Raw genomic sequence first — 25,078 nt, 5'->3', positions numbered from 1 at the left:
CATTGTTGAATTAATCTAATCCTAGAGGCTTTGAATATTATTCCAATTACATTCTGATAGATAATTTTATTCTTTATTTTTAGAATATTTTTTTATAGATTAACTTAAGAGTATTATTTTCCTGTTTATTTTTTGTATTTTTTTTTTTAAAAAAAAGAATAAGCTCTTTTATTTGGTTTTTTGAATTGCTTAATGTACACGTTATTGAGCGGATTACATGAATACCTCACACGAAGGGAAGAATTTTACGTTATCATACTTGGACTTGATAATGCTGGTAAGACAGTAAGTATTGAAATATTGTTTTTGTTTTGTTTTATGTAACTATTTCACTTTTAATATCAATGATTCTTTTTGACAGACATTATTAGAACGAATTAAATCGATATTTTTAGGTGTAGTTGGGTTATCACCTAATAGGATTGCTCCCACGGTAGGATTAAACAGTGAGTACTTCCTTTATTTAAGGAATCTCTATTTATTAAATTAAATGTTTTTATATTTATTTTCTTATTCGCTTTTGTTAAATTAGTTGGAAAAATAGATATAAATCGAGCAAGACTGAATTTTTGGGATTTAGGAGGACAAAGAGATTTGCACGGTATTTGGGAAAAATATTATTCAGAATGTCATGCTATTGTATTTGTAGTAGATTCAACCGATAAAGAACGTATTGAAGAATGTAAAGAAATATTTGGTAAGTTATAGCGCATCTAAAAGAATTTTAGTTCGCTGTTAATAATTTTTTTATTTAATTTTTTTTTAAAAAAAAATAGAGAAGATAATTACCAATGATGACGTTGAAGGAGTTCCGATATTAATGTTGGCTAATAAACAAGATTTACCAAATTCATTAAAGGTTGAAGAGATTAAAGAAATTTTTAACAAAATTGCTTTAAAATTAGGTGCTAGAGACTCTAGAGTTTTGCCTATATCTGCATTAGAAGGGTAGGTATTAATTAGGATAAAGAAATTTTATTTTCAACATATTCAATGGTTTAAATAATTTTATTTTTTTAGGACTGGCGTGAGAGAAGCCGTAGATTGGTTATTTGTAAGAATACAAAGAAATAAGCAAAATAGACCGCCTACATTTAAGTGATTTAAAATAATCTACGTTTAAATAGTCAATCTTATTCATTAGAAAGACAGATATTTTAATTTTAAATAAGAGAATTATTTTTTTTTAATTGCGAGACATTTATAAAGTATTACTTTTTAGTATACTTTTTTCATATTCAGTATATTTAGTATATTTATAAAAGTTCATTATAGATTTCTTTTATAGGAAACAATTTATTTGTAATATATTTGAAATGGTATGTATATTTACTTTATGATGTTATTTTAATATAATTTTGTTTTGGATAAATGAAAAGTAATTAAATTACATTTTTTAATAACATGAAATCATCTGTTATTCTGAATAGTTCAAAAAATAATAAATCGTTGGTACAAGTATACCGAACTCCCTCTTTTGTCGCAATAAATAGCGGAGGGAAATTTGCTTACATTATATATATTTTTGAATATAGAGAATTCATTGCTTTATTAAATTATAATTAAAAATTTATCAATTGATCTTATTACATACTTTTTTTGTTTGTGATTTCATAAATTTAATTATCAATAGTGAGATCACGTGTCGTTTTACTAACAATCCATCCAGCAACTATTTTCCCAATAATGTCACCATGACTCAATACGAAAGCGTGTGGAGTATTTTTTTCACATAGTAACACTTTCCCTTCAGGAAACCTTTTTTTCATATCTTCATAATGTTCAAGCGGTGCCCATTTATCACCTTCACTAAAATAAAATATGAATTTGCCTAAATTTTCACGATAGAATTCTTCATCTAGCTCGCATACTGTTTCCATCTCACTACTCGCCATATATAATGTGTTTTCCACGACATGTCCGTGTAGAAGAGCCGATAATGTTATGTTTAGCATTGATTCTTTTTGCCGGGTCAAACTAGAAACCAAGAATTTGAAGAAAGTTGGCGGGATGAAATATCGTAAATTCGAAACAAATGAAGCAGCTAAACTACGTGGACGTTCGTTAAACAAGAACTGAAACCGCAAAGAATTCAACATTTATATGAGATTTAGAAGAAATTACACTAAGGATGATAAATAACTTACATTCATCATAATGCCATTAGGTGTCTTTACGATATGTTGCAAAGTAGGATATAACGAGTAAACCATTTCAATTCCATGATTTGGTCTCGCTTTCAACACCTATCAAAGTCAGAATTTAGAAGTTTTTAATTTGTTAAAATAATCTACTCATTCCTTGAAATACAAATACCTGAGCACCAATGTAAGCACCAATCGAATGTCCACAAATAATAAATTTAGGTTGTTTCTCATCTCCTTGAGAAGTGAATCTTGATTTTAATTTATCAATAAACTGAATTTTATGATCGATCTGATCTTGAAGAGAATAAAGATTTTTTAAGCCTAAATTATGTGGCCCGTAAGAGTGTCCAAGCATTGAAGCTATCATGATGATAAAGATAAGTTAACGATGTAATTTTAATAAAATCATATGATATTACCAAATACGAACCTCCAACAATGTCAATTTTCTTTCCAAGCTCATTATGAACTGTACTCAAGAATTCAACATAATAATCAATTACACCAGGATTTCCCGGGATTACAAACAAGATATAATTTTCATCATTACTTTTTGAAGGCCACCATAAAGTTTCAGTTAAATGTTGTTCATCTTGCAATATAAGTTTTAATGGTTCCCCTTCAATATAATTATCCTTTAATCGAGAAATTTCTCCAGGTTTTGGTAATTCATTAACATGAATTGGTTCTGCAATGGACATAGCGAAACTCGTTTTTCTAATTGTTCGTAAGAAATATTTATTCCGCAGTGGAGAATTATTTATAAAGAGGCGCAGAAATGTTGATAACTTAAACAAAACCATTTTTTTAAATGAAATTTGATGTGCTTTTATAATTTTTTAGGATAAATCACACGAGAGATTTTCTCGGAATTTTGTTTATCAATTTAATTACTCCGAACTTTTTTGTCCTTGCTTAACATGCTTAACATGTGTTAATTGTGAATTTCAGTACGCACTACTGATTTACTATAATAAATAGTGATATTTTCATATTTCTAGTTTTAATGGCTGGATAAAAATTATTAAATTATTAGCATTTGTTATTTAGAAATTTTTGGACTTTAAAAATATAAATTTACTATTATTTAATATATTTTATTATAATAATTCTAGTAAACTTTGATTTAATTTTCTATAGTACAGAACTACAGATATTTTGATAAATAATATCATTTCATTTTTAATTTAGTATATATATATAATATTTACATAATAGTATTGTATCACTTCTACTTTATTTTTTACAGATATATTTATCTAGTGATATTTTTTTTTCAAAATAATTTTCTATTTTTACTTAATATACTCATCTAAATTTAGTTTATTTTTTATAAATAATATAAATATATAATATCTCAATATTTTTAAAAAATTAATTAAAAAAAAATGCGTTTTTCACATCTCACGCGCGGAATAGATTCCATCCATTTCATAAACAGAAGTACCATAAACTTTCACTTGGTTCTAATAATAAAAATATTTTAAAAAAGTCTTTAAAAACAACTTTGAAAGCTAAAAATTATGTGTTTATAATGTAAATAACGCAATATAGTGAATAAAATATTGAAATTTCCTATATTTTTAAGGTGTAAATCTGACGCCGATATGGGCAAAGCTTTATTCATTTAATTGTTTCAACTGCATCATGCTTCACAATACCACATATGCGAAACTACATTTGAAAGTCTAAAAAACCAAAATACAAGGGGACAGTATCACGTGACTGTGGCGCAGCAATAACGTGACCTCACTCCTCGTTAGATCCAAAAAACTATATGCAGTAAAAGACTTGATACGAAGAATTTTATCTTCCCATATCACACTAAAGATGTCAAAAATTTTTCTGGCTGTATCTGTTCTCTTGCGCACCATACCATTATTCGCATTTTCTGGAAGTTTGTCCTTAACTTCTTTGTTAATTGTTAAGCTTTGTATGCGCTGTTTGCGTTGCGGAGGGTTGCTTTGCAAAAGTATAGCTAATCGCTCTGATAAGGCTTTTCCAAATCGAAAACAGAAACGAACTAAATCTCTATTAGTCCGATCCCCATTTTTTTCTGCATCATCAATCTCATAATATAATTTATGGAATTGATTCGAAACTTATTTCATGTCAGAACCTTCGGGAGGGGCACCAATTGATACTTTCTCTAGCTGGACGGATGGACAGCTCACAAATTATGGTTTGCGCTTTTGTGCCACTAGTAGATTTACGCGAATTATCTTTTCTTTTCCTTTTCTTGGATGCTCCATCGAAGGTAGATGAAATATAATATCTTTCTTTTTCAAGATCATCAATTGACGGGCATTTGGGACACAGCTTATTCTTATTACCAATGCATCCGAAATGAGCCTTATGTCTGCATACTCCTACATGCTTTATATCTTGCTTAAAGATAAGGAGGTATGAAGCGTAATTGTATTGTGTATGATGCCAAGAGTTCTATGGCCGAAGACGCTAAAGCAAAAGCACATGCAAATGGAATCTTCAAACCTTTTCACACGTAGATCTACTCGACAAGACACAGTTGGTTTTACACCTGGTGATCTCGGAATTGCAAGTTCCTCACCCCTTCATAACATATGCTTTTGTTGGCGTTATTCCTTTAATAAGAGGGTCCTGTGTTGCGTGTGGACCTCCTTTCACACATTTGTTCGGAAAAAAATAAAGAATAAAGGTTAATAAGTTTTCTTTCGAATGTACTGTATATGCAAAATTAATATGTCGTACAGACCTGCACGTGTGATCATTTATTTTGTCACACAATACGTGGCCCAGCAAAAAATCCATTTTATAGTTTTGTGCAAAAAAAAGTTTGCGAATTAACGTGTCTCAAAGGCGAAATTCACCTTAAACATTATGGCAAAGTGCTGTGATATTAATTATTACAAGCTTTATACATTTTGTTGAACAGATGATACCTTTAAAAGCAATTCTGAACATGACAATCCCGCATCCACCCAATAAATTGCTATATTTGGAGAAATATCAACTTTCAATAATATGCTAAATAAAACAATCACAACAACTACTGGAAATAAAATATAAAATATTCGAATAAAGTATTCTTTATTATAGAACAAACCTATCCTAACTATTTTTAATATAATAACTAGAAGTTGAATTCCATCAACAACCGCATTTAAAATAAGCATAAATATTTTGATAGATTCATCGTCGTTATGACTTTTATTTAAAACATCCATTGAGATATTAACAAGTGAAATGAGTGCAACTTTAATAATGTCGAGATTAAGTTCCTAATAAAAAGGAAGGATATAACGAAATTTACGACGAAAAAACTTCTTCGATTTAGTAAGACATCACTTAAATAGATATAAGATTAAGTATATATACACTTTTTTCACGCTCCTCACGAATCGTTTCCAAATACAATGCTTTCAAACTTTCGTCAGCCAATCTGTCATATTTGGTTTTCTGCCATGAAGGCAAAGTCTTGTATGTCATATTATCATTTTCATTAGTAGCGGTAACCGTAAGACCTGATCATCATAAAGAACAAAAAAGGTTTAGTCGTAGCGTTACATAATATTAATCTACGTTCGAGTTGACCAATCATTACGACGCAAAGGCTTACCTTGACGTTCATCTAAATTGGGTTAGATTATCAAAAAAAAAAAAGATTTTGTCTTAGCGTCACGGACAATAATAATGGTAAATATTTTATAAATTATTCGATAACTTACCACTATGTAATAAATTCCATATAACTCCTTTTTCTTCTTCTTCTGATTTGCAACTTGCAAGAGCCAAGAGTAATTGTTCTCTTATTTCTTTACTTCTAACTAGATAACTTTTGATTTTAATAATTTCTTCTTGTTCAAGACCAAGTTTATTTATCCTTTCGTAAATATCGGACATTTGTTTTTATTGCAAGAAGTAAAGTAGAAACGATTTCCTAGTTTTATATTAGACTTATTGAATATATATATGATTTGTAATACAATAAACTTTTATTAAACTTCAGAACGCGCTGTAAGTCTGAATAAGTCTAATAAATCTTATTAAACTTGATTGATATTAATTGAGAACGCGTTTTTTTTAAGTCCGAACTTTACATTGTATCATTGTACCATCAGTTGATAAAATACATTTATTTTTGATCTAACCCTATCTAATATCATTAAAAAATTTGAGTCATCGTGAAATATTTTGATTACTGTATATACAAATTAAATTTTGCCATTTTGCGTTATTCATATATAATAATTTTTCCGATTTCACACAAACTTTATTATTCAGAAATGAAAGATATTAAAGATATTAGAGAAGTGAATGAAATATATGATGCTATCAAAGAGGGAGGGAGTACGCAGATCCTAGACCATTTAATGCGAGTCCCAGCATCAAGTTAACTTCTATTGCTAATTACGTGATTCTTACCCTCACAGTCTTTTACTATACTAGATTTCCGAAATAAATTATCCCACACATATTTACAGAATTTTTGTCTATCTATATCTCTCTCAAACACAGACTATATAAAACATTAGAGAACTCTGAAATTAAGAAATTTCGAACCTATAGTATAATTACGGAAGTATTAGCAACTGAGGTAAAAAAAAATAATACAATATCGATTTACACTTACCATCACGATTCATTTTCACATAATTCCATTCCGCCTCATACACAAGCTGCGCAAAGTTTTAAGAATTCGGCACGTGAAGATACTTACATAAGATAAATTTTTTGCTGTGCCGTTGCATGTGACGAGATTCATGTGAATAGTTTCACTGCGTCTATTGTACGCGTGATGATTGTCTAAGATTTTCTCGGCGAAGATCAGAATGCCGATACATAGCAAGAAGAGTAATATATCCGGTTTATTTTGGAACATCTATAGAGACAGGAAAATCGATTAACATCAAGAAGCTAACCGAGCAATAAAATCAACATACCTTATTATTGTTTTGCGTAATACAGGAGTTCGTTTGATCAAGGATATTAACGATGTAAATAATGGTATGTTAGATTGGTTTTGATTTTTTCGTTTTACTTGCACAAGGCGGATAAAAGGATTCACTAACCAGGTCATCACATTTTTATATAATTCACAGAATCGATTTTGTTATACGCTTTCGGGGAAATTACGTTAATATGATCGCATCACGAAAATCTGATCAATGGACTCTCCTTAATTTAACAATAAAAGAATTTAACGCTATCCATATGTAAAGATCATCAAGGGGTCCTTTTACAATAATATACGTAATAATTTTGAGAATATGCGAGAAAGTTTGAGAATAAAAGTCTCTGGATCCTCGCTGGCAATTTTAATTTGCCAATCCAGATTTCCTAAATTAGCCTGTATTAACATGCATATACGCTTGAGCATAAAAAATTAGTATGTACGGTCTAAAAATTATTACCAATCGCCACGAGAAAAATATTTGACTCTTCACACTTCCAACCAATAGAAGCGGGATCTACCGCTAATTATGTGATAATGTATTACTGCGCATAGCATATTCTGCGGACAATGACGCCTTACTGTGCATGATATTCGGAAAAAAAAAGAAATATACGATTTTTCGCATTTTCTAAAGAAAACCTTCGCCCAATAATTCTTCTAGGCAGTTACCGTCACTGACTGAGGTGCGGGATCATCAAAATATGCCAATTCTTCCTCGATAGCTTCCGAGAGCATTTTATCGAAATCGTCCTCTTCATAGGCAGGCTTAGTTAGTGTTTTATCCTCCAACTTCGCTAATCGAGCCATTTCTTCACGCGTGAGCCTTTCATGAAATTCGTGATCATACTCATCATCGGAGTCGGAGTCATCGGATTTGAAATATACATCGGAATCAGATTTATTGGCATCGGAGTCATCGGATTTGAAATATACATCAGAATCAAATTTATTGGCGTTGGAGTCGGATTCGTTAGCGTCGGAGTCATCTGAGTTAGAGTCATGAGCTGAAGTAGTAGCTTATGGTCGAGGAGATTTCATTCACATGACTAGCGATCATTTTCGAATTGACTTGTTCTATAATATAATCGATTTGAGGATTAGTGAGCCTTGAAATTTTGTCAGCGCTACAGGTGACCCGTTGAACCATATATCCCGTATACCTTTAATCTTTTTCAGAGTTACAGAGTCATATATACCCAAATAATTAATAATTTATTGATTTTTCTCGCTTTACAGGTCATTACTTGTAAATATCCAATCGAAATGTCTGTAAGGTATGGTTTCATTTCATTATAGATCCGCTTTCTTGCAGTCAGATCCGTAAGTTTCTTATCATTAGACCTAAGCTCCACAACTTTATCTTTGAACCTTTCGGAGAATAAACACCATAACGTAATCTCTGATCGCTTTGCTACGATCGTTTTATTTCTTGCAACATTCGCCTGGTAGAATGAATTGGCAAGTTTTTTGATGCTTATTGATCCGGGAACTATGGTTTTGGGAGAAGAAAACTTCATAGTCTGGAGTGGATCATCAGATGAGAGTAGCTCTTCCAACAAATCTTGTACAAATTCGGTTACTATACTCGAGGAAGCCTGAACATTCCCACCATTCTTGGTCGGTAGGATGTGCCCTGGTAAGCTACCAGAAGAATTTTCTTTCTCCGATCTTTCCGTCTCTACATTTCTATCTATCTCCGGGCAGACGCTGGGAGGAATATTGGCAATTTCTTCCTCCGGTTTCTCATGTGATAATTTTAACATTGTTAAGGGTTTTTATATCGCGTGATAAGTTTGGATCTACTACAGAGGGAGCAATATCTTTCTGATCATGATCATGATCTTGATCGAGAGGCGCTGTGTATGAGATATCTGTAATTACAACCATTTCGCAAGATAAATCTGAGGATTACTTCCATCAATGATTCGACTCCCTAGCCCATCTGGCACCTCAATATTATTAACAATTTCTGATACATAAGTCGGAGATGTTGTCCTGGTTAGCTGATTCACGTTGGAGTTTCTTCTCCTTATTGCGTCGCCTAATATCTTCACCAATGCTTTTCTTATTTACGTCGACCAAGAAAGCGTCCATCTCCTTATCCTCATTTGTTTTGCAAACATGGTCTACACCCGAATTGAAGTTAGAAGAATTGTTATTAGTATTATCATCTTGCGAATGCTTCTGTTCCAATGTAGGAACTCTATCAGTGGTATCCGTCTTATTTTTCTCTAGAACCTCAATTCTATGGAGGTGTTAATTTTGGATCATAATTCCAGGTTGATGTGTATGGATTAACTGCATTAGGACCTGTATCGGTACATTTATGGTCATTAACAAATTTAGGATCATGTAAAATACGCACATGGCCACTGTAATAAATGCCACCAGCAAAATCAGTATAATCAAAGGTAAAGTGGCCAAGTGCGTCTGTATACATTCCATCATTTTTAAATGAATTGGGGGCAAAAGTCGTAATACTGATTTGGCTCGATGAAAATGTCGCATTTTGAACCTCAGCTCCAGATGAAAAAAACTCTCCAGCAGGATGACATCCAAAAGTTTTTTTAACATGTGTGAGGAAAAGTGTAAGAAATAAAATAATAATGTAATTATGATTCATGATGAATTGTGCCATTGCCGTGTAAGAAAATGGACTTATTTATATCTCTTGCTCAAGAAAATATTAAATTAGGATTTTCACCTGGCTTCTATTTTCGTTTCATTCTATTATTACTTTTTAGAATCTTAACCGGAGGGAATTAACCGGGTAAGGAATTACGTTAATTCTGGCACAATCCAGTTTTGAAGCTTGACTAGGAATTATGTATTCTGTCTCACCGATTAATTTCCCCGGTTAAATGTAGTTATTCTCTTACCTTTTAAACTGTCAATGGTTATCATTTCAAATTAACTTAAACTTATTACTTAATATTATTTAATATAAATATTTTATGATTTAAATAATGGCATTATCTATCTTTTCAAGTTTATACAATAAATCAATGATAAAAGAATCTTCAAAAAACAAGAAAAAAGAAAAAAAGCATGTTACTAATTTAGCACTTATTATACTGTTACGTAATTAACCCTATAAAAAATTTTATCCGTTATTTCTGTAAACATGAGCCTTTCACGGGTCCATTCACGGAAAATGTAAATAATTCGATAAATTCCGCGATATAATTCTGGAAATATGAGCCTTTTACGGGAAAAAGATGGAATATAAAAAACGGATTAACTTTTTTTACAGGGTAAGATCGATATATTTCTTTATATTCATTATGTTTTATCCGTTTTATGGATCAATACCGAAATGACTGATGATCTTGTAAGGGAAAAAATTATTACTGTAATTGGCAAATGTATTAATGTGGTACTATGATCTTGCAGTGTATGATCGATCAACATTTATTAAATCTTTAAAGCATGAACATATCGGCTGATTGGAAAAATCAATTAATATTTAAGCTCAGTTGATGGGTTCATTATATAACTGATGGGTTACTTATTGTCATTAGCGTATAAAATTATGGGAGGCTTTTCTGATTAGCCGATATGATATTTATAAAATATAAAATTTAATTATTATTAAATTATTATCAAGTTTCAATTTACGCTCCTTTTATTATTTTTAATTCGCTACATGCTATGAATTTTTATTTATTCTTCACATGGTGGAAATATGAAAGTAAAGATTTTAGGTTACTACATTTATCTATTTAATTATTACACGGCCCTATAGGACCATCATGCACATGTTGTACCAATATTAATGATTGAATTCTAAATTTGTGAAACACAATGATTTTATATTACATGGTGTAAAACTAATTAGTTATATTAATTTGATATTAAAATCTGAATCTATAAAGCTTATGAAGTTTTAATTTCATTTCTGGTCCGGATTGTGGCGCTTAATAATGATCTGATGTGGCGCGAATACCATTATTAAGTCTTTTGCAGTGAAATTATCCAAAACTATTATATAATAAGAGATTCAGTAAACACAGTATTTGCGGAATTTACGGGATTTACGAGATTATGAGATTACTAGAGAAAATATTTGGCTGTTTAAAGACACAAGCTGGATTATTCTTTTTACCGATTACAGCGATTTTTTCTTAACTTAATTAAACTCTCTCATATTGAGGTAGATTGCAGATGATTGTACGGATTTATATAATATAATCACGATTTCTGGTGGTTTCTGGTATGGGTCAATATTTAGTTACAGTCGCTCACTTCTTGCTCAAACGACGCAAACCTATTGAGAAGACAAACCATTATATTGTTAACATATGAACAAGTTAAAAAAAGAAGGCACACGGTCTTCTTTGATGTGTCATCTGTCCGTATCATTGTTCCTTAATTGATATATTAATTGCCATTAATTGTTATAATTTATAAACAGAGTTAATAAATTTTATATCGAGCATACGAATAGCATTTATGAACTGAGATGGATACCTCCAATTAATATATGTGCGAGTAAGTTATCTTTATAAAAACTTTGTAGTTTAACGGCATAGTTATTAATAATATCATTGATTTTATCAAATACTTTTTATATTAAATACATGTTTTAAATTGTATATTCACCTGATCTCAACATCATTATAAATTTGCAATCTATCTTTATATATTAAATTCTGATAAATAGACTACTTTCAGTACGTTCTTTTGCAAGTCTTATCGTCGGTATTATTACTTATAAAATATTCATAGTTATTATGATATACGATCTTTCATGGAGTCCAGGTATAATAGCAATTTTATTATACATTAAGGGAATGTTTCTCATCTCATGCCGTGTTTAATGCCATTTGATCAATTTATAAATAATTATTTTCATAACAAAAAAAATCCAGGAAAAAAAATTTGGGTACCAAAAGATAAAAGCGTAAGAAATTACTCTTTGGCCTGTTTCAGTATTTATCATTCATTATTATTATAATCAGGAGGAAAAAATCAACCCATTTTTAGAAGTTCCATTATTAGTTAGCAGTTTATTTATTAGTTATATTTTAATTACTTTAACGAAAGATTGGTTATTCTTTCTTATCTGAAGACAATTGCAGAATCAATGCAATATCTTATCTATCGTATTTTTTCTTTCTTCCTGACTTTGAACTTAATTATGTAATATTAGGGTTTCATGGTTTGAGGCGTAATTCCCATGTGTAATTTATCATGTGACTCAGTTAGTGCTCACGGAATTATCCCCGAGTATTTATTTATTATATGTGTAATGTCGTCATTTAAATAATTAGTAGTCTTGTATTACGTTACTTTTTTTTATAAAAACTTTGAGAACCAAGTTTAGTCTAGTTAATCCAACTCTTATTTGTAACAGATATTAAAAATCAGGATGTTATTAATTATGTTTCAAAGGTATGCCGTTTAGTAATATGAAATTTTTATTTTGAAGGAACTGTACAGTATTTTCAAGCATTATAAAAGACAAAAGGGCAATTTACTTTAATCTTGAGAAAGTTCTTCAATACTTTAGATCATTATAATAACTTTACAAATCAACCTTTATCAAATATACGCAGTCCTTGTCCTACGTGACGCAGTATACCAGGTCAGGGAATCTTTCTGCTATTTTTGGTATCTCTTCATCCAATTCGCAACATGATTACTAATCCCTCTTAAAGATCATTCTAACTTCTTCAACAATTTCTTTTCCATATGCGAATTACAAAACCGGTTTCAATAAGGTTACACTTCTCCAATCGTTGTTGTAAACTCTCAAACTTAAATAATTTTCGTAATTATTAAGAAGGCTTTTTTTTATTTTTGTTACATTGGTGATTATATTTAACCATTTTTATAAATTTTGTATTATACTCCTCAAAATAAATAAATAAATAAATAATAACACTGAATTTAATTTTGACTTCAGAATTATCGGCTCAAACCCCTTAAAAGAATACAGATTAAATAAACCGGTAAAATCTCGAAATATTCATTTACTTAGATTGTGTTTATATCACGTTGCATTGTATCCCGTTAATATCTTAGGGATTTTATTCCGAAATTGAAAATAGGGTTAGACTATTTAATTAAACGATTAATAACAGATAATATATTCCTTTTTGGTAAAACAGTTACAGTAACAATTTAAATCTAAGTTTGTATATCCATGTTGATCTTCTAAAAAATCTGCCAAACAATGGTTGTTTCAGGTTCGTTATGCCCTATTCTGTAAAGCCTTTTTATTCGGTTTAGCAAAAAAAGAAACTAGAAATTCTATAATCTCAAACTCAATGGGGATTGTTTATTACACAACGTTGCGGACAATAAATGGCGTATACTTCGTTACACTTTTTTTATCTCGTACACATATTTATTTATAAAGATGAAAATTCTTTTTTTTTTCATTAACTGAAAATTATTTGAAAAAAAAAATATGAAACCAAGACAAGTACTAGAAATTTTTGCAGCGGCTCAAAGAAGAACTGAACCAAAATCATTAGTTATATTAAGAGCTTTTATAGCTATTTTATTCTTTATTATACTTATTTGTTATATGTTCGTTCAAATTGGTAATTTTACGTATATATTTACGAATTATTAAAATTCTTTTGATCATTTAATAATATCTAACTTTTTATTTGAATATAGAGGACGTTCGATTAGATACACCTATATTTTCTATCGTACAAAGTCATGAAGAAGAAAAAGTTATACCAATGCCAAGTATGTTTTATGTATGTTTTATGTCTATTTCACGTATTTATAAATTTATTTTAAATATCTTTGATTTTTTAAATAGATGTATACTTCGCTTATGATCATCAATTCACAATATCGTGTCAAATTAATGGCCGTATGTTGATTTTTTTTTAAAAAGTATTCTTTTTATAAACATGATCGTTAATGAATTTATTTCTTTTTTTCTTATAAAGGTATAACTAAAATATCACAAGAAGTTTGTCTAACACATATACAACAACCAGTATTATCATCAACTGACGACCAAACATATAAAGGAACATTTAAATCAAATGGATTAAAATTTATAAGAAGTGATATTGAAAAAATTGATTTTATCTTTACAGTAAATAATCTTAGTAATGAAATTCTAGCAGATGATTTAGGTATTGAAATACGAATTTTTGATTCTGGTAAGTGTAATATAAAAAAAACTACTCCAAATATGTTTTTTCGCAATTTTTAAAATTAATTTTCTTCAAAGAAGCTCAAGATCCTTTAGATAAGTTTAAGGAAACTAATATACACGTTGCTGATATTTTCTCATCTTTAATTGATTTAAATTTATATCATTTATTCTCTCAACAGGTAATATTTTTATATATAAAAAAGGTCATTTTAAATATTTATATTACATTATTTATTTATTTATTTATTTATTTTTTAAAGCATCATACAGTGGAATTAGGAAGAACTAAAAGAAAAATAGCAAAGGAATTTTGGTGGAATATTTTAGGAATACCCCCTACTTTTGTAGATGAAACACATATAAATTCTCATTTAGAAGTTCATCCATTACTTGGCGCTCCAGCAAATTCTTATTCTAAATTGACTTTTGTAATGAGAACTTGGAGAGTTCCATTAGAAAAAGAACAAAAGTAAATAGTAAAATACGATTGTACTTTTAATATTTTTTTTTTTTTTTTTAAAAAAAAAGTGTTATTAATTGAAAATTATTATTATTAATTTATTTTTCTTAGAGCGAAAACGGTAATTTATCATTATTAATTATTTATTTTTAAATTAGAGTTTGTATCCGTTATTCGTTAAAAAAATGAATATCCGTGGATATTCGGGGATACCCGGATTGGACGGATACAGAATTCTGGACATCCGGATAATCCGACGGATATCCGGATATTATCCGTTAAGAGTAACTCGGACCAATTTTATAATGCCAGCCGGAATTATGCTAAAATATTTCCTTTTTTAGAAACATAATGGAATATCAAGGCGGAATTATAAATTGGCCTGAATTAATCTGGATATCCGAATTATATCCGGATAAACTATCTGAATATCCGGATAAATTATCTGAATATCCGGATAAACGGATAAAAATCGGATATCCGGATGGTCAGAAATTATAAACTAAAAGAATCGATCTAACGAAAAAAATTGTTTAATTTAGTTATTTGACACAGTTGGTCAAATTGCTGGTGTAGCAGGAACATTATCACTATTATATGCATTCTTGTTCGGTAAATGTCATTTCTTTCAAATATATATATATATATGTATACATATATACTAACTATAATTATTCGGTTTTAGGTGCTGGTCCAAGTGCCATCCAAACTTGGGGTGTCGTACAAAAGATGAAATGTTTTGGTATTAAAAGAGGTGTAAGAAAACATATAAATCGTCGTTATCCAAGATTACCATTTATTCATACATCGGAAGACAATGAGATTATAAAAGGTAAAGATTATGATGATGTTATTGAAAGATTAGATGCTGTTGAAAGATTTCTTAAAGAATATGTTGTCGATGCTGACTTTTTAGCACAAATAGAAAAGTTAGATAATGAAAATAAAAATAAAACTTAATTATTGGGAGGTATAAAAACTAAAAATATCGTTAAATCAACATCAAAAATGATATAAATCCTGAGCATATTACTGTAATATACATATATATATATATAAAACGTAATATAACAAAATAAAGTTATTCTTTTAGACTGTACGATAATAGTGTCGCATTTCGTATGACAACTATGACATTGTTATATCGTTTGATAAAAGGAGTGGAATGTGCTTTACATTATTAAAAGGTGTTTAATTGACGTTACAATTGATTTATTGGATATTTAATTTGAAAAATGATTTGGATCATTCTAACATTCTAATATATAAATTGTCAATATAAATCACATGCTAACCGCGCAGTGCCAGTAAAGAGTGTTCCGGGTTTAGCCTAGATAAATCACGTGATACATGTTACATTTTTAATTTGTAGTTCTCATATACGAAAATCAAAAACCTTAAATTAAAACCTTGAAATTTTGATACTGTTCTTTAACGGTATATTCTCTAAAATTTTAATTTTATATAAAATGATAATCCAATTTGAGTAATAATATTATTCTTGAATTTTTTAAATCTTTTAAAATGTAAAAATTTTAACTTTTAGAATATTAATTATGACAGAAACATGGAAAAAAAATAACAAAAATAACCCTCATAACAGATTAACATGTCGCAAAGATGATCATTCTGGTTATACATATGACTACACAACCCTAATAAGCTTATAATTATAACGTGACATCCCATAATTTCAAACTTTTCAGATTTTTGTATAAATAGAAGGACTCCTTTGTTTATGATTTCACCAATTACATTTTGTGTAATAAAATGTAATAAAACTTTAAATTTTCCAAAAAAAAAAACGGTTATTTTTTTTTAAATAATTAAGTAGTCAGTTTTTCTTCCCAATTTATTGGGAAGTTTTTTTAATTTTTAGCGGGTTGGAGTGAAAGTGGGTTAAAAATAAAAAAAGGATGTAGTTTTAAATTAAATTCTTAAAATACAGTCACTGAATATGTTATTAATTACATTTTATCGTACAGCACAAAAACATGTAACAAAAAGCATGTTATTATTTCTCAATTAAGAAATACAAATGTACTTCATTAATAAAAGATCCTATGTTTTAAACCTAAAACACTTTTGTATTTTTTTTTAATGATTAAGAACTAATGTACAAAAATTTAACAAGACAAAATAAAAATCTTGTTATTATGACCTTTTCAATCGCATATACAATCGATTTGCCGTGCAATAAGTAGTATTCTAAAATTTTTCGATAAAATTATAAAAAAAAAAGGTTTACTCATTAAAGGAAAATAATCATATTACCATTACATGTTTATCTATAACAATCCAATTAGGATTTTATTGTGCAGCAGTAAAAACAATTTTAAATATTCGAAACGAAGGACGATATTTTGTTCTATAAGGGGAGAATTTGGCTATATGTTATATTTTGCGGATCCTTCTGCAAGTTTACTATCATTATATTAACGAACTGAACGAAAGTTAGAATAATCAATTAATAATCAAAAATATATTTTTTTTTTATTCTATAATTAATTACTAATTGGTTTGATACATTCATCTTGATAATAAATAAAACGAATTATGCAATTAGTAGAAAAAATTTTACGCCACTCCCAATAATACTATTTTTTTTTTTGAAAGTGTTGAACCCCCATTCTGTTATTTGCATGCGCCAATTATAACCAAATGGCTTCAAAAAAGAGGTGGTAAAGACAATGAGATTACAAAAGATGATATTGTAATTGATTAGTATGATGAAATTAGATGCCGTTGAAAGATATGCTACCAGTGTTGACTTTTTAGCACAAATAGAAAAGTTAGACTAGGGAAACGGCAACCGTTACGAAGTCCGGAGTTTGTCACGTTGGAAATGGTACAATAATGTGAAAGGACAAACAAAGGAAAAAAAGCAAACTGATATATTTAACTTACTTTATTTTGATTCACTAATTAATTCGCATTTGTTGTAAATTTGTACAAAAATAATTTATTTTGTTTCATATTTGTTATAAAATTTTAAAAAAACAATAAACTTTTACATCAAGAATTTTGAATGGAACAAAAAATATTTATTGATCAAAAAGTTAAAAATATAACACGAAAGAGGTAGACGATAGACCAACACATGGATTAAGAGATATTTCCATAGCACATTTTTAATGTATGAAGAAACCAATTAGTATATATCGACTCAAAGGACAGGACAAGCGGGCGGACAATGGGACATTTTTGGATCACCTCATTTAAAACATATATAATCCTTTGCTACGCTCCGGACTAATAATGAAAATAAAATAGTTCCTAGTTATTTGGAGGTGTAAAAATATCGTTAAATCTACATCAAAAATATATACAAGACATAGTACAACAAAACAAAGTTATGGCTTCAGATTTCTTTTAACTATACATGTACGATAATAGCGTCGCATTTCGTATGACAAACTATGACATTTGTGATATATTTTGTATTCAGAATTGATGATTAGGATAATTCAATTTGAAGTTTCAATAGAATTTTATTGAATATTGAAAGGTGAAAAAAAGATGGTGTTTATTCTTAATTTCTAATATATAAAATTGTCAATATAAATTTCGCGAAGTGTTCATAAATCACACAACATACGTGAGACATAGCATTTTGTAAGTTCGCAAAAAGGTCCCCTCGGCTTTTCGTAGTTCTCATACCAGAATCATATGTTAACTATAGAAAACCACATATTCTATGAGTTTCTTAAATTAAAATCTTGAAACCTTGGGATCCTTTTTTTTAAACCAACTACAGTCAAACCTTTATATAACGATATGTCGGGACATATATGAAATTTTTTAGGAAATATCGTTATATCAAAGTTATACCGATATTTATATGTCCTCACATATAGTGGGAAAATAAAATTTTATCGGTATATTAAGTTTTTAATAGTATATCGGTATATCGAATATCGGTATATCGAGGTTAGACTGTATCTAAAAAGAAATTATTTATGATATATTATTCATGCTTTTAATTTTATAGTCAAATTTGAATATAATATTATTCTTGAATTTTTAAATCTTTCAAAATGCTTATTAGGACCTAATGTTTGGAAAAAAGAACAATAGATATTTTAAAATACCATTGTACTGTAACAGATTAACAAAAAGATCATTCTGATTATAATTATAACCAACAATGACTACGCAGCTAATAAGCTTATAACTACAACGGGACACCCCATAATTTTAAACATTTTAGATTTCTGTATAAATAAAAGGACTCTTTTGTTAAGATTTTTACTCAGTCAAAATGTGAAAGTCAATCTTAAAAAAAAAACGGTTATTTTTTATAAAAGAAAAAATAATCAGTTTTTCTTCCCAACTGGGAGGGTAAAGATTCTTGTTTAGTATCTTCCCGACCGGGAAAGTTTTTTTAATTTTTAGCGGGTTGGAGTGAAAAGTGAGTTAAAAATAAAAAGGATACAGGTTAAAGTTAAAGTGCTTAAAGTACAGTCACTGAATGATGTATTACGTTTTATTGTAAAGTACAAAAACATGTAACAAAAGATTATTATTGTTTCTCAATTAAGAAATACAAATGTACGTCATTAGTCAAAATCCTTTGTTTTAAACCTAAAAAACATTTTGTAATTTTTTTTTTAAAGACAAAGAACTTGGTGTACAAATGTTTAACAAAATAATAATCCTGTTATTATGACTTTTTTTAGATAAATATTATTTTCACTGTACTGTAATAGATTAACAAATCGCAAAGATCGTTCTTGTTATACTACTGCATAAATAAAAATTCCACTAAGTTTATAACGTAACATCCCATAATTTCAAACTTTTCAGATTTTTGTATAAATAGAAGGACTCTTTTGTTGAAGATTTCGCCAATTCAAAATGTAATATTTAAATAAATTAAAAAAAAACGGTTATTTTTTATAAAAGAAAAAATAATCAGTTTTTCTTCCCAACTGGGAGGGTAAAGATTCTTGTTTAGTATCTTCCCGACCGGGAAAGTTTTTTTAATTTTTAGCGGGTTAGAGTGAAAAGTGGGTTAAAAATAAAAAGGATACAGGTTAAAGTTAAAGTGCTTAAAGTACAGTCACTGAATGATGTATTACGTTTTATTGTAAAGTACAAAAACATGTAACAAAAGATTATTATTGTTTCTCAATTAAGAAATACAAATGTACGTCATTAGTCAAAATCCTTTGTTTTAAACCTAAAAAACATTTTGTAATTTTTTTTTAAAGACAAAGAACTTGGTGTACAAATGTTTAACAAAATAATAATCCTGTTATTATGACTTTTTTTAGATAAATATTATTTTCACTGTACTGTAATAGATTAACAAATCGCAAAGATCGTTCTTGTTATACTACTGCATAAATAAAAATTCCACTAAGTTTATAACGTAACATCCCATAATTTCAAACTTTTCAGATTTTTGTATAAATAGAAGGACTCTTTTGTTGAAGATTTCGCCAATTCAAAATGTAATATTTAAATAAATTAAAAAAAAACGGTTATTTTTTATAAAAGAAAAAATAATCAGTTTTTCTTCCCAACTGGGAGGGTAAAGATTCTTGTTTAGTATCTTCCCGACCGGGAAAGTTTTTTTAATTTTTAGCGGGTTGGAGTGAAAAGTGAGTTAAAAATAAAAAGGATACAGGTTAAAGTTAAAGTGCTTAAAGTACAGTCACTGAATGATGTATTACGTTTTATTGTAAAGTACAAAAACATGTAACAAAAGATTATTATTGTTTCTCAATTAAGAAATACAAATGTACGTCATTAGTCAAAATCCTTTGTTTTAAACCTAAAAAACATTTTGTAATTTTTTTTAAAGACAAAGAACTTGGTGTACAAATGTTTAACAAAATAATAATCCTGTTATTATGACTTTTTTTAGATAAATATTATTTTCACTGTACTGTAATAGATTAACAAATCGCAAAGATCGTTCTTGTTATACTACTGCATAAATAAAAATTCCACTAAGTTTATAACGTAACATCCCATAATTTCAAACTTTTCAGATTTTTGTATAAATAGAAGGACTCTTTTGTTGAAGATTTCGCCAATTCAAAATGTAATATTTAAATAAATTAAAAAAAAACGGTTATTTTTTATAAAAGAAAAAATAATCAGTTTTTCTTCCCAACTGGGAGGGTAAAGATTCTTGTTTAGTATCTTCCCGACCGGGAAAGTTTTTTTAATTTTTAGCGGGTTGGAGTGAAAAGTGAGTTAAAAATAAAAAGGATACAGGTTAAAGTTAAAGTGCTTAAAGTACAGTCACTGAATGATGTATTACGTTTTATTGTAAAGTACAAAAAAACATGTAACAAAAGATTATTATTGTTTCTCAATTAAGAAATACAAATGTACGTCATTAGTCAAAATCCTTTGTTTTAAACCTAAAAAAAACATTTTGTAATTTTTTTTTTAAAGACAAAGAACTTGGTGTACAAATGTTTAACAAAATAATAATCCTGTTATTATGACTTTTTTTAGATAAATATTATTTTCACTGTACTGTAATAGATTAACAAATCGCAAAGATCGTTCTTGTTATACTACTGCATAAATAAAAATTCCACTAAGTTTATAACGTAACATCCCATAATTTCAAACTTTTCAGATTTTTGTATAAATAGAAGGACTCTTTTGTTGAAGATTTCGCCAATTCAAAATGTAATATTTAAATAAATTAAAAAAAAACGGTTATTTTTTATAAAAGAAAAAATAATCAGTTTTTCTTCCCAACTGGGAGGGTAAAGATTCTTGTTTAGTATCTTCCCGACCGGGAAAGTTTTTTTAATTTTTAGCGGGTTGGAGTGAAAAGTGGGTTAAAAATAAAAAGGATACAGGTTAAAGTTAAAGTGCTTAAAGTACAGTCACTGAATGATGTATTACGTTTTATTGTAAAGTACAAAAACATGTAACAAAAGATTATTATTGTTTCTCAATTAAGAAATACAAATGTACATCATTAATAAAAGATCCTTTGTTTTAAAACCTAAAACACTTTTGTATTTTTTTAAAAAATTAAGAACTTAGTGTACAAAAGTTTAACAAGACAAAAATAAAAATCTTGTTATTATGACTTTTCAATCGCATATACAATCTAAATTGTGAGTTGCAGTGCAATAAGTATCCTTATACTACCTAAAATTTTTCGATAAAATTATAAAAAAAAAAAATTTACTCAGGCTATAACAATCCAATTAGGATTAATATAATAAAATTCTTTTATTGTGCAGCAATTTTAAATATTCGAAGCGAAGGACGATCATATATTATTCTATAAGGGAAAATTTGGTCTACCTCTCAAAATTTATTGTCACCTTTTCCTTTTAGTATATTTTGTGGTTCCTCTAAAAGTACACTATTATATTAACGAACGAAAATCAATTAATAATCAAAAATAATTAACTTTTTTATTCTATAGTTAATTACTAGTTACTTATTCTTAATAATAAATAAAATGAACTATGAAATTAGGAAAAGAAAGCTTCGCTCGGCCTCCTGATAATTCTATTTTTTTATTTTTTATTTTTTATTTTTTTGTTAAGGTTGACCGGTTTTAACGTTCGGTTAGGTAGTAATAGAAAGATATATAAGGATCGGTTAATTATCAGCAAGATAATATGACGTTAAATATCAAGTGGTAAAGAAATCGGATAATGTGTGCGCAAATAGTGAACAATCGGTAAATGAATAATAAAGTAATTATAACGTGTGTATATTAATTAGTTTACAATCGGGATTAAATCGTGTATAGATAATTAAACGATATGTAACCAAAAGTCAATATAAGATAATGAACACTTTAACGAAATAAACGAATTGCAAGAAATCGGAAACAAATAGGCAATGTTTTTATTACATCGAAATATCAGGGTTACTCGAGTCGGGTTATTAGAAAAGATATATATATAACACGTGACATATATACATATGATGGCGTAATGGCGTAGTATATAAAAGTATAATATGTACAGTATATACTAAAATAATGAAATTTTTACAGATGATATATAGCGATATATATCACTTTATCGATATATATCCCATTATTTATAAAATGTGATATATATCGATAATAATCGCACTCGTCGATTATTAACGATATGATTAAATTAACAACTATCATCACTAACGATTATTATCTTACAGTAAAATAACGTTAGATTATTTATTGTATTAAATAACATTATATTATTTATTGTTAAATAACGTTAAATTACTTTATTGTTAAATGTAGTTCAGTTTTATTATATCAATAAAATACATTTGAAATCTATGCTAAATCTATACTAAATTCTGTACTAAAACTATACAAATCTATTATGTACAGTATCTATAAATCGGATCCCAACATTCCTTATTGATACCCTACTAATCGTATTGTAATATCGTTCATTTACAAAGGTCTGAACCCGCCTACAAAACATTTTGATAAAAGAAATAGACTCTTTTCTACCTTTACTGAAATCCACCTCTAGAGATTTGATGTACTGACCACCTAAAAAAGAAAAGTAACAAAATGTTAATAATCATTTCGTTAAAAGGATATAACTTTTTTTTAAAAAATATAAAAACCGATATCCACCTTAAATCGTCACAAAACATAAAGTTTTGCCAATGTTCATTGACAAATTGGTCTCGTGATTGTGCAAATTGTAATTAATATTGATAATAAGTCGTTCATCCTAACCAAAATCCACATCCAAGGGGATTCGAGAAACTGGTCTCCTAAAAAAAAAAAGAAAAATAATGAAATCTTAATAATCGTTTCATTAAAAAAAATATTTTTTTAAAATGAAAAACCCGATATCTACCTTGAGATCTGATGAACCTGATCACATAAAAAAAAAAGAAAATAACGAAACATTAATGATCATTTCATTATTTTTTAAAAAACAAATCTGATAGCTACCTTAAAAAAATACTGATACCCTCCCCTCGAAATCCAAAGAACCGACCACCTACAAAATAAAAAAAAAGAACTGTTAGTAAAGTTCGCTAAAATTATAAAAAAATTAAAATAAAAAAAATTTATAGTCTTTATACCAAAATGGTGAGTCTAAGGAAATTCAAAGACAAAAGATTTACCGGAATGTTGCGTCTAAAGAGACCAAAGAACGCCTAGAAAAAGGGAAAGGGAGGAAGAGAGAAAGAGCAAAGAAAAAAGAAGACGAGAAAGAGAGGGATATGGGAAAAAAGGAAAGAAAGGGAAGGGAAAAAATCGAAAAAGGGGAAAGGGGAAAAATGAAAGAAAGGAAAGGGAAGGAAAAGGAAAAGGGAAAATTTACGAAAAAAAGTTTAAGCTTTAACGGTAAATGATCAAACTGCCAATGAAAAAAACGGAAAAAAATGAAAAAAAGAAATGGAAAAGCGTAAAAAGGGGTGGAGTGAGTGAAAGGGAAAGTGTGAAAGAAAGAGGGGAAGGAAAAGGAGGGTAGAAGAGTGTGAATGGGAAAGGGCGAAAGTAATGTTTAATTAAACCTTAAAAAAAAAAAAGTTTAAAAAAATAAACGGAAAGTTGTGTCACATGATATGATACACGTGATTGTTAAATAGCCTCGTAACTTAATTATAATATCATGTTACATAACGATACAGGATTGATAAATTATCACTACAGAAATTATTGATAAAATCTTTTAACACTTAATATCAATAATTATCTGCCGATAAATTGCGTTATCTGCAGATATTGATAATTTTTAAGAGATATTTATCGATAATTATCACTTTTCGATAATTATCACATTTTATCGTACTAAATAAATAGGTAGATAGATAAACTGTACTGTACGGTCAGGCCGGTCAGCTAAACTGTACTGTACGAAAATATTTCAGCCAATCATAACTCATTGTATACTTTTCAAATTTTTTTATTTATCGTACAATAAAATCTGATTGGTGAGTTATCACTTCGTACAGTACAATTTAGCTAACCGTACAGTACAGTTTATATGTACTATACTCGCCTCCGATTTTCGTCTATAAGCCCATAATAACCTATATCTATATATCTTAAAAAAATATTTCGGAACATTATCCAAGGTTACCATTTATTCATACATCGGAAGATGGTAAAGACAATGAGATTACAAAAGATAATAATGTAAACGATTATGATGAAATTATAGAAAGATTAGATACCATTGAAAGATATGTTGTCGATGCTGACTTTTAAGCACAAATAGAAAAGTTAAGTAATGAAAATAAAATAAATTCTAGTTATTGGAAGGTGTAAATATCGTTAAATCTACAATCAGCTCTCGATATAACGAACCCTCTCAAATTCGCTATAAGATTATAGCGAAGAATTCAAAGAATTTAATTGGCTTCGTTATAACAAGGGATATTTGACGTATTTGATTGGTTAAATGTCACGTCTTGAGAAAATTTCGTTGTAAAGCGAGTTCGTTATG

The 25,078-nt window shown here is 28.5% G+C and overlaps 6 protein-coding genes across 6 annotated transcripts; 2 read left to right on the top strand and 4 right to left on the bottom strand.

Annotated features, from left to right (window-relative positions):
- Nucleotides 1-32: 32 nt before the first annotated feature.
- OCT59_005109 (uncharacterized protein) lies at nucleotides 33-1,382 on the top strand. The gene is made up of 5 exons (XM_025320438.2): nucleotides 33-285; nucleotides 362-446; nucleotides 533-697; nucleotides 777-948; nucleotides 1,021-1,382. The coding sequence occupies exons 1-5, from the start codon at nucleotides 193-195 to the stop codon at nucleotides 1,100-1,102; spliced, it is 597 nt and encodes a 198-aa protein (XP_025171330.1). The 5' UTR covers nucleotides 33-192; the 3' UTR covers nucleotides 1,103-1,382.
- Nucleotides 1,383-1,508: 126 nt separating this feature from the next.
- Nucleotides 1,509-2,948, bottom strand: OCT59_005108 (uncharacterized protein). The gene is made up of 4 exons (XM_066138169.1): nucleotides 2,578-2,948; nucleotides 2,317-2,507; nucleotides 2,148-2,246; nucleotides 1,509-2,075 (listed from the first exon to the last, which is right to left on the bottom strand). Exons 1-4 carry the CDS (start codon nucleotides 2,846-2,848, stop codon nucleotides 1,620-1,622), a joined length of 1,017 nt encoding a protein of 338 aa, XP_065997343.1. The 5' UTR covers nucleotides 2,849-2,948; the 3' UTR covers nucleotides 1,509-1,619.
- A 2,093-nt stretch (nucleotides 2,949-5,041) lies between these two features.
- OCT59_005107 (uncharacterized protein) lies at nucleotides 5,042-6,029 on the bottom strand (the record flags this gene model as incomplete). Its single annotated transcript, XM_066138168.1, has 4 exons — nucleotides 5,042-5,407; nucleotides 5,505-5,650; nucleotides 5,746-5,757; nucleotides 5,855-6,029. 4 exons carry the CDS (start codon nucleotides 6,027-6,029, stop codon nucleotides 5,042-5,044), a joined length of 699 nt encoding a protein of 232 aa, XP_065997342.1.
- Nucleotides 6,030-7,740: 1,711 nt separating this feature from the next.
- On the bottom strand, nucleotides 7,741-8,846 carry OCT59_005106 (uncharacterized protein; the record flags this gene model as incomplete). Its single annotated transcript, XM_025320440.2, has 2 exons — nucleotides 7,741-8,099; nucleotides 8,318-8,846. The coding sequence occupies 2 exons, from the start codon at nucleotides 8,844-8,846 to the stop codon at nucleotides 7,741-7,743; spliced, it is 888 nt and encodes a 295-aa protein (XP_025171333.2).
- A 482-nt stretch (nucleotides 8,847-9,328) lies between these two features.
- Nucleotides 9,329-9,721, bottom strand: OCT59_005105 (uncharacterized protein; the record flags this gene model as incomplete). The annotated part of the gene is made up of 1 exon (XM_025332488.2): nucleotides 9,329-9,721. One exon carries the CDS (start codon nucleotides 9,719-9,721, stop codon nucleotides 9,329-9,331), a length of 393 nt encoding a protein of 130 aa, XP_025171334.2.
- Nucleotides 9,722-13,498: 3,777 nt separating this feature from the next.
- OCT59_005104 (uncharacterized protein) lies at nucleotides 13,499-15,632 on the top strand (the record flags this gene model as incomplete). The annotated part of the gene is made up of 9 exons (XM_066138167.1): nucleotides 13,499-13,634; nucleotides 13,714-13,788; nucleotides 13,865-13,918; nucleotides 13,998-14,216; nucleotides 14,291-14,391; nucleotides 14,473-14,681; nucleotides 14,784-14,793; nucleotides 15,215-15,284; nucleotides 15,358-15,632. 9 exons carry the CDS (start codon nucleotides 13,499-13,501, stop codon nucleotides 15,630-15,632), a joined length of 1,149 nt encoding a protein of 382 aa, XP_065997341.1.
- Nucleotides 15,633-25,078: the final 9,446 nt, after the last annotated feature.

This window comes from Rhizophagus irregularis, chromosome 13, assembly GCF_026210795.1.
Source record: "Rhizophagus irregularis chromosome 13, complete sequence".
Lineage (NCBI taxonomy): Eukaryota > Fungi > Glomeromycota > Glomeromycetes > Glomerales > Glomeraceae > Rhizophagus > Rhizophagus irregularis.
The sequence above is the reverse complement of the archived record's forward strand: the minus strand, read 5'-3'. Positions and strand labels throughout refer to the sequence as shown.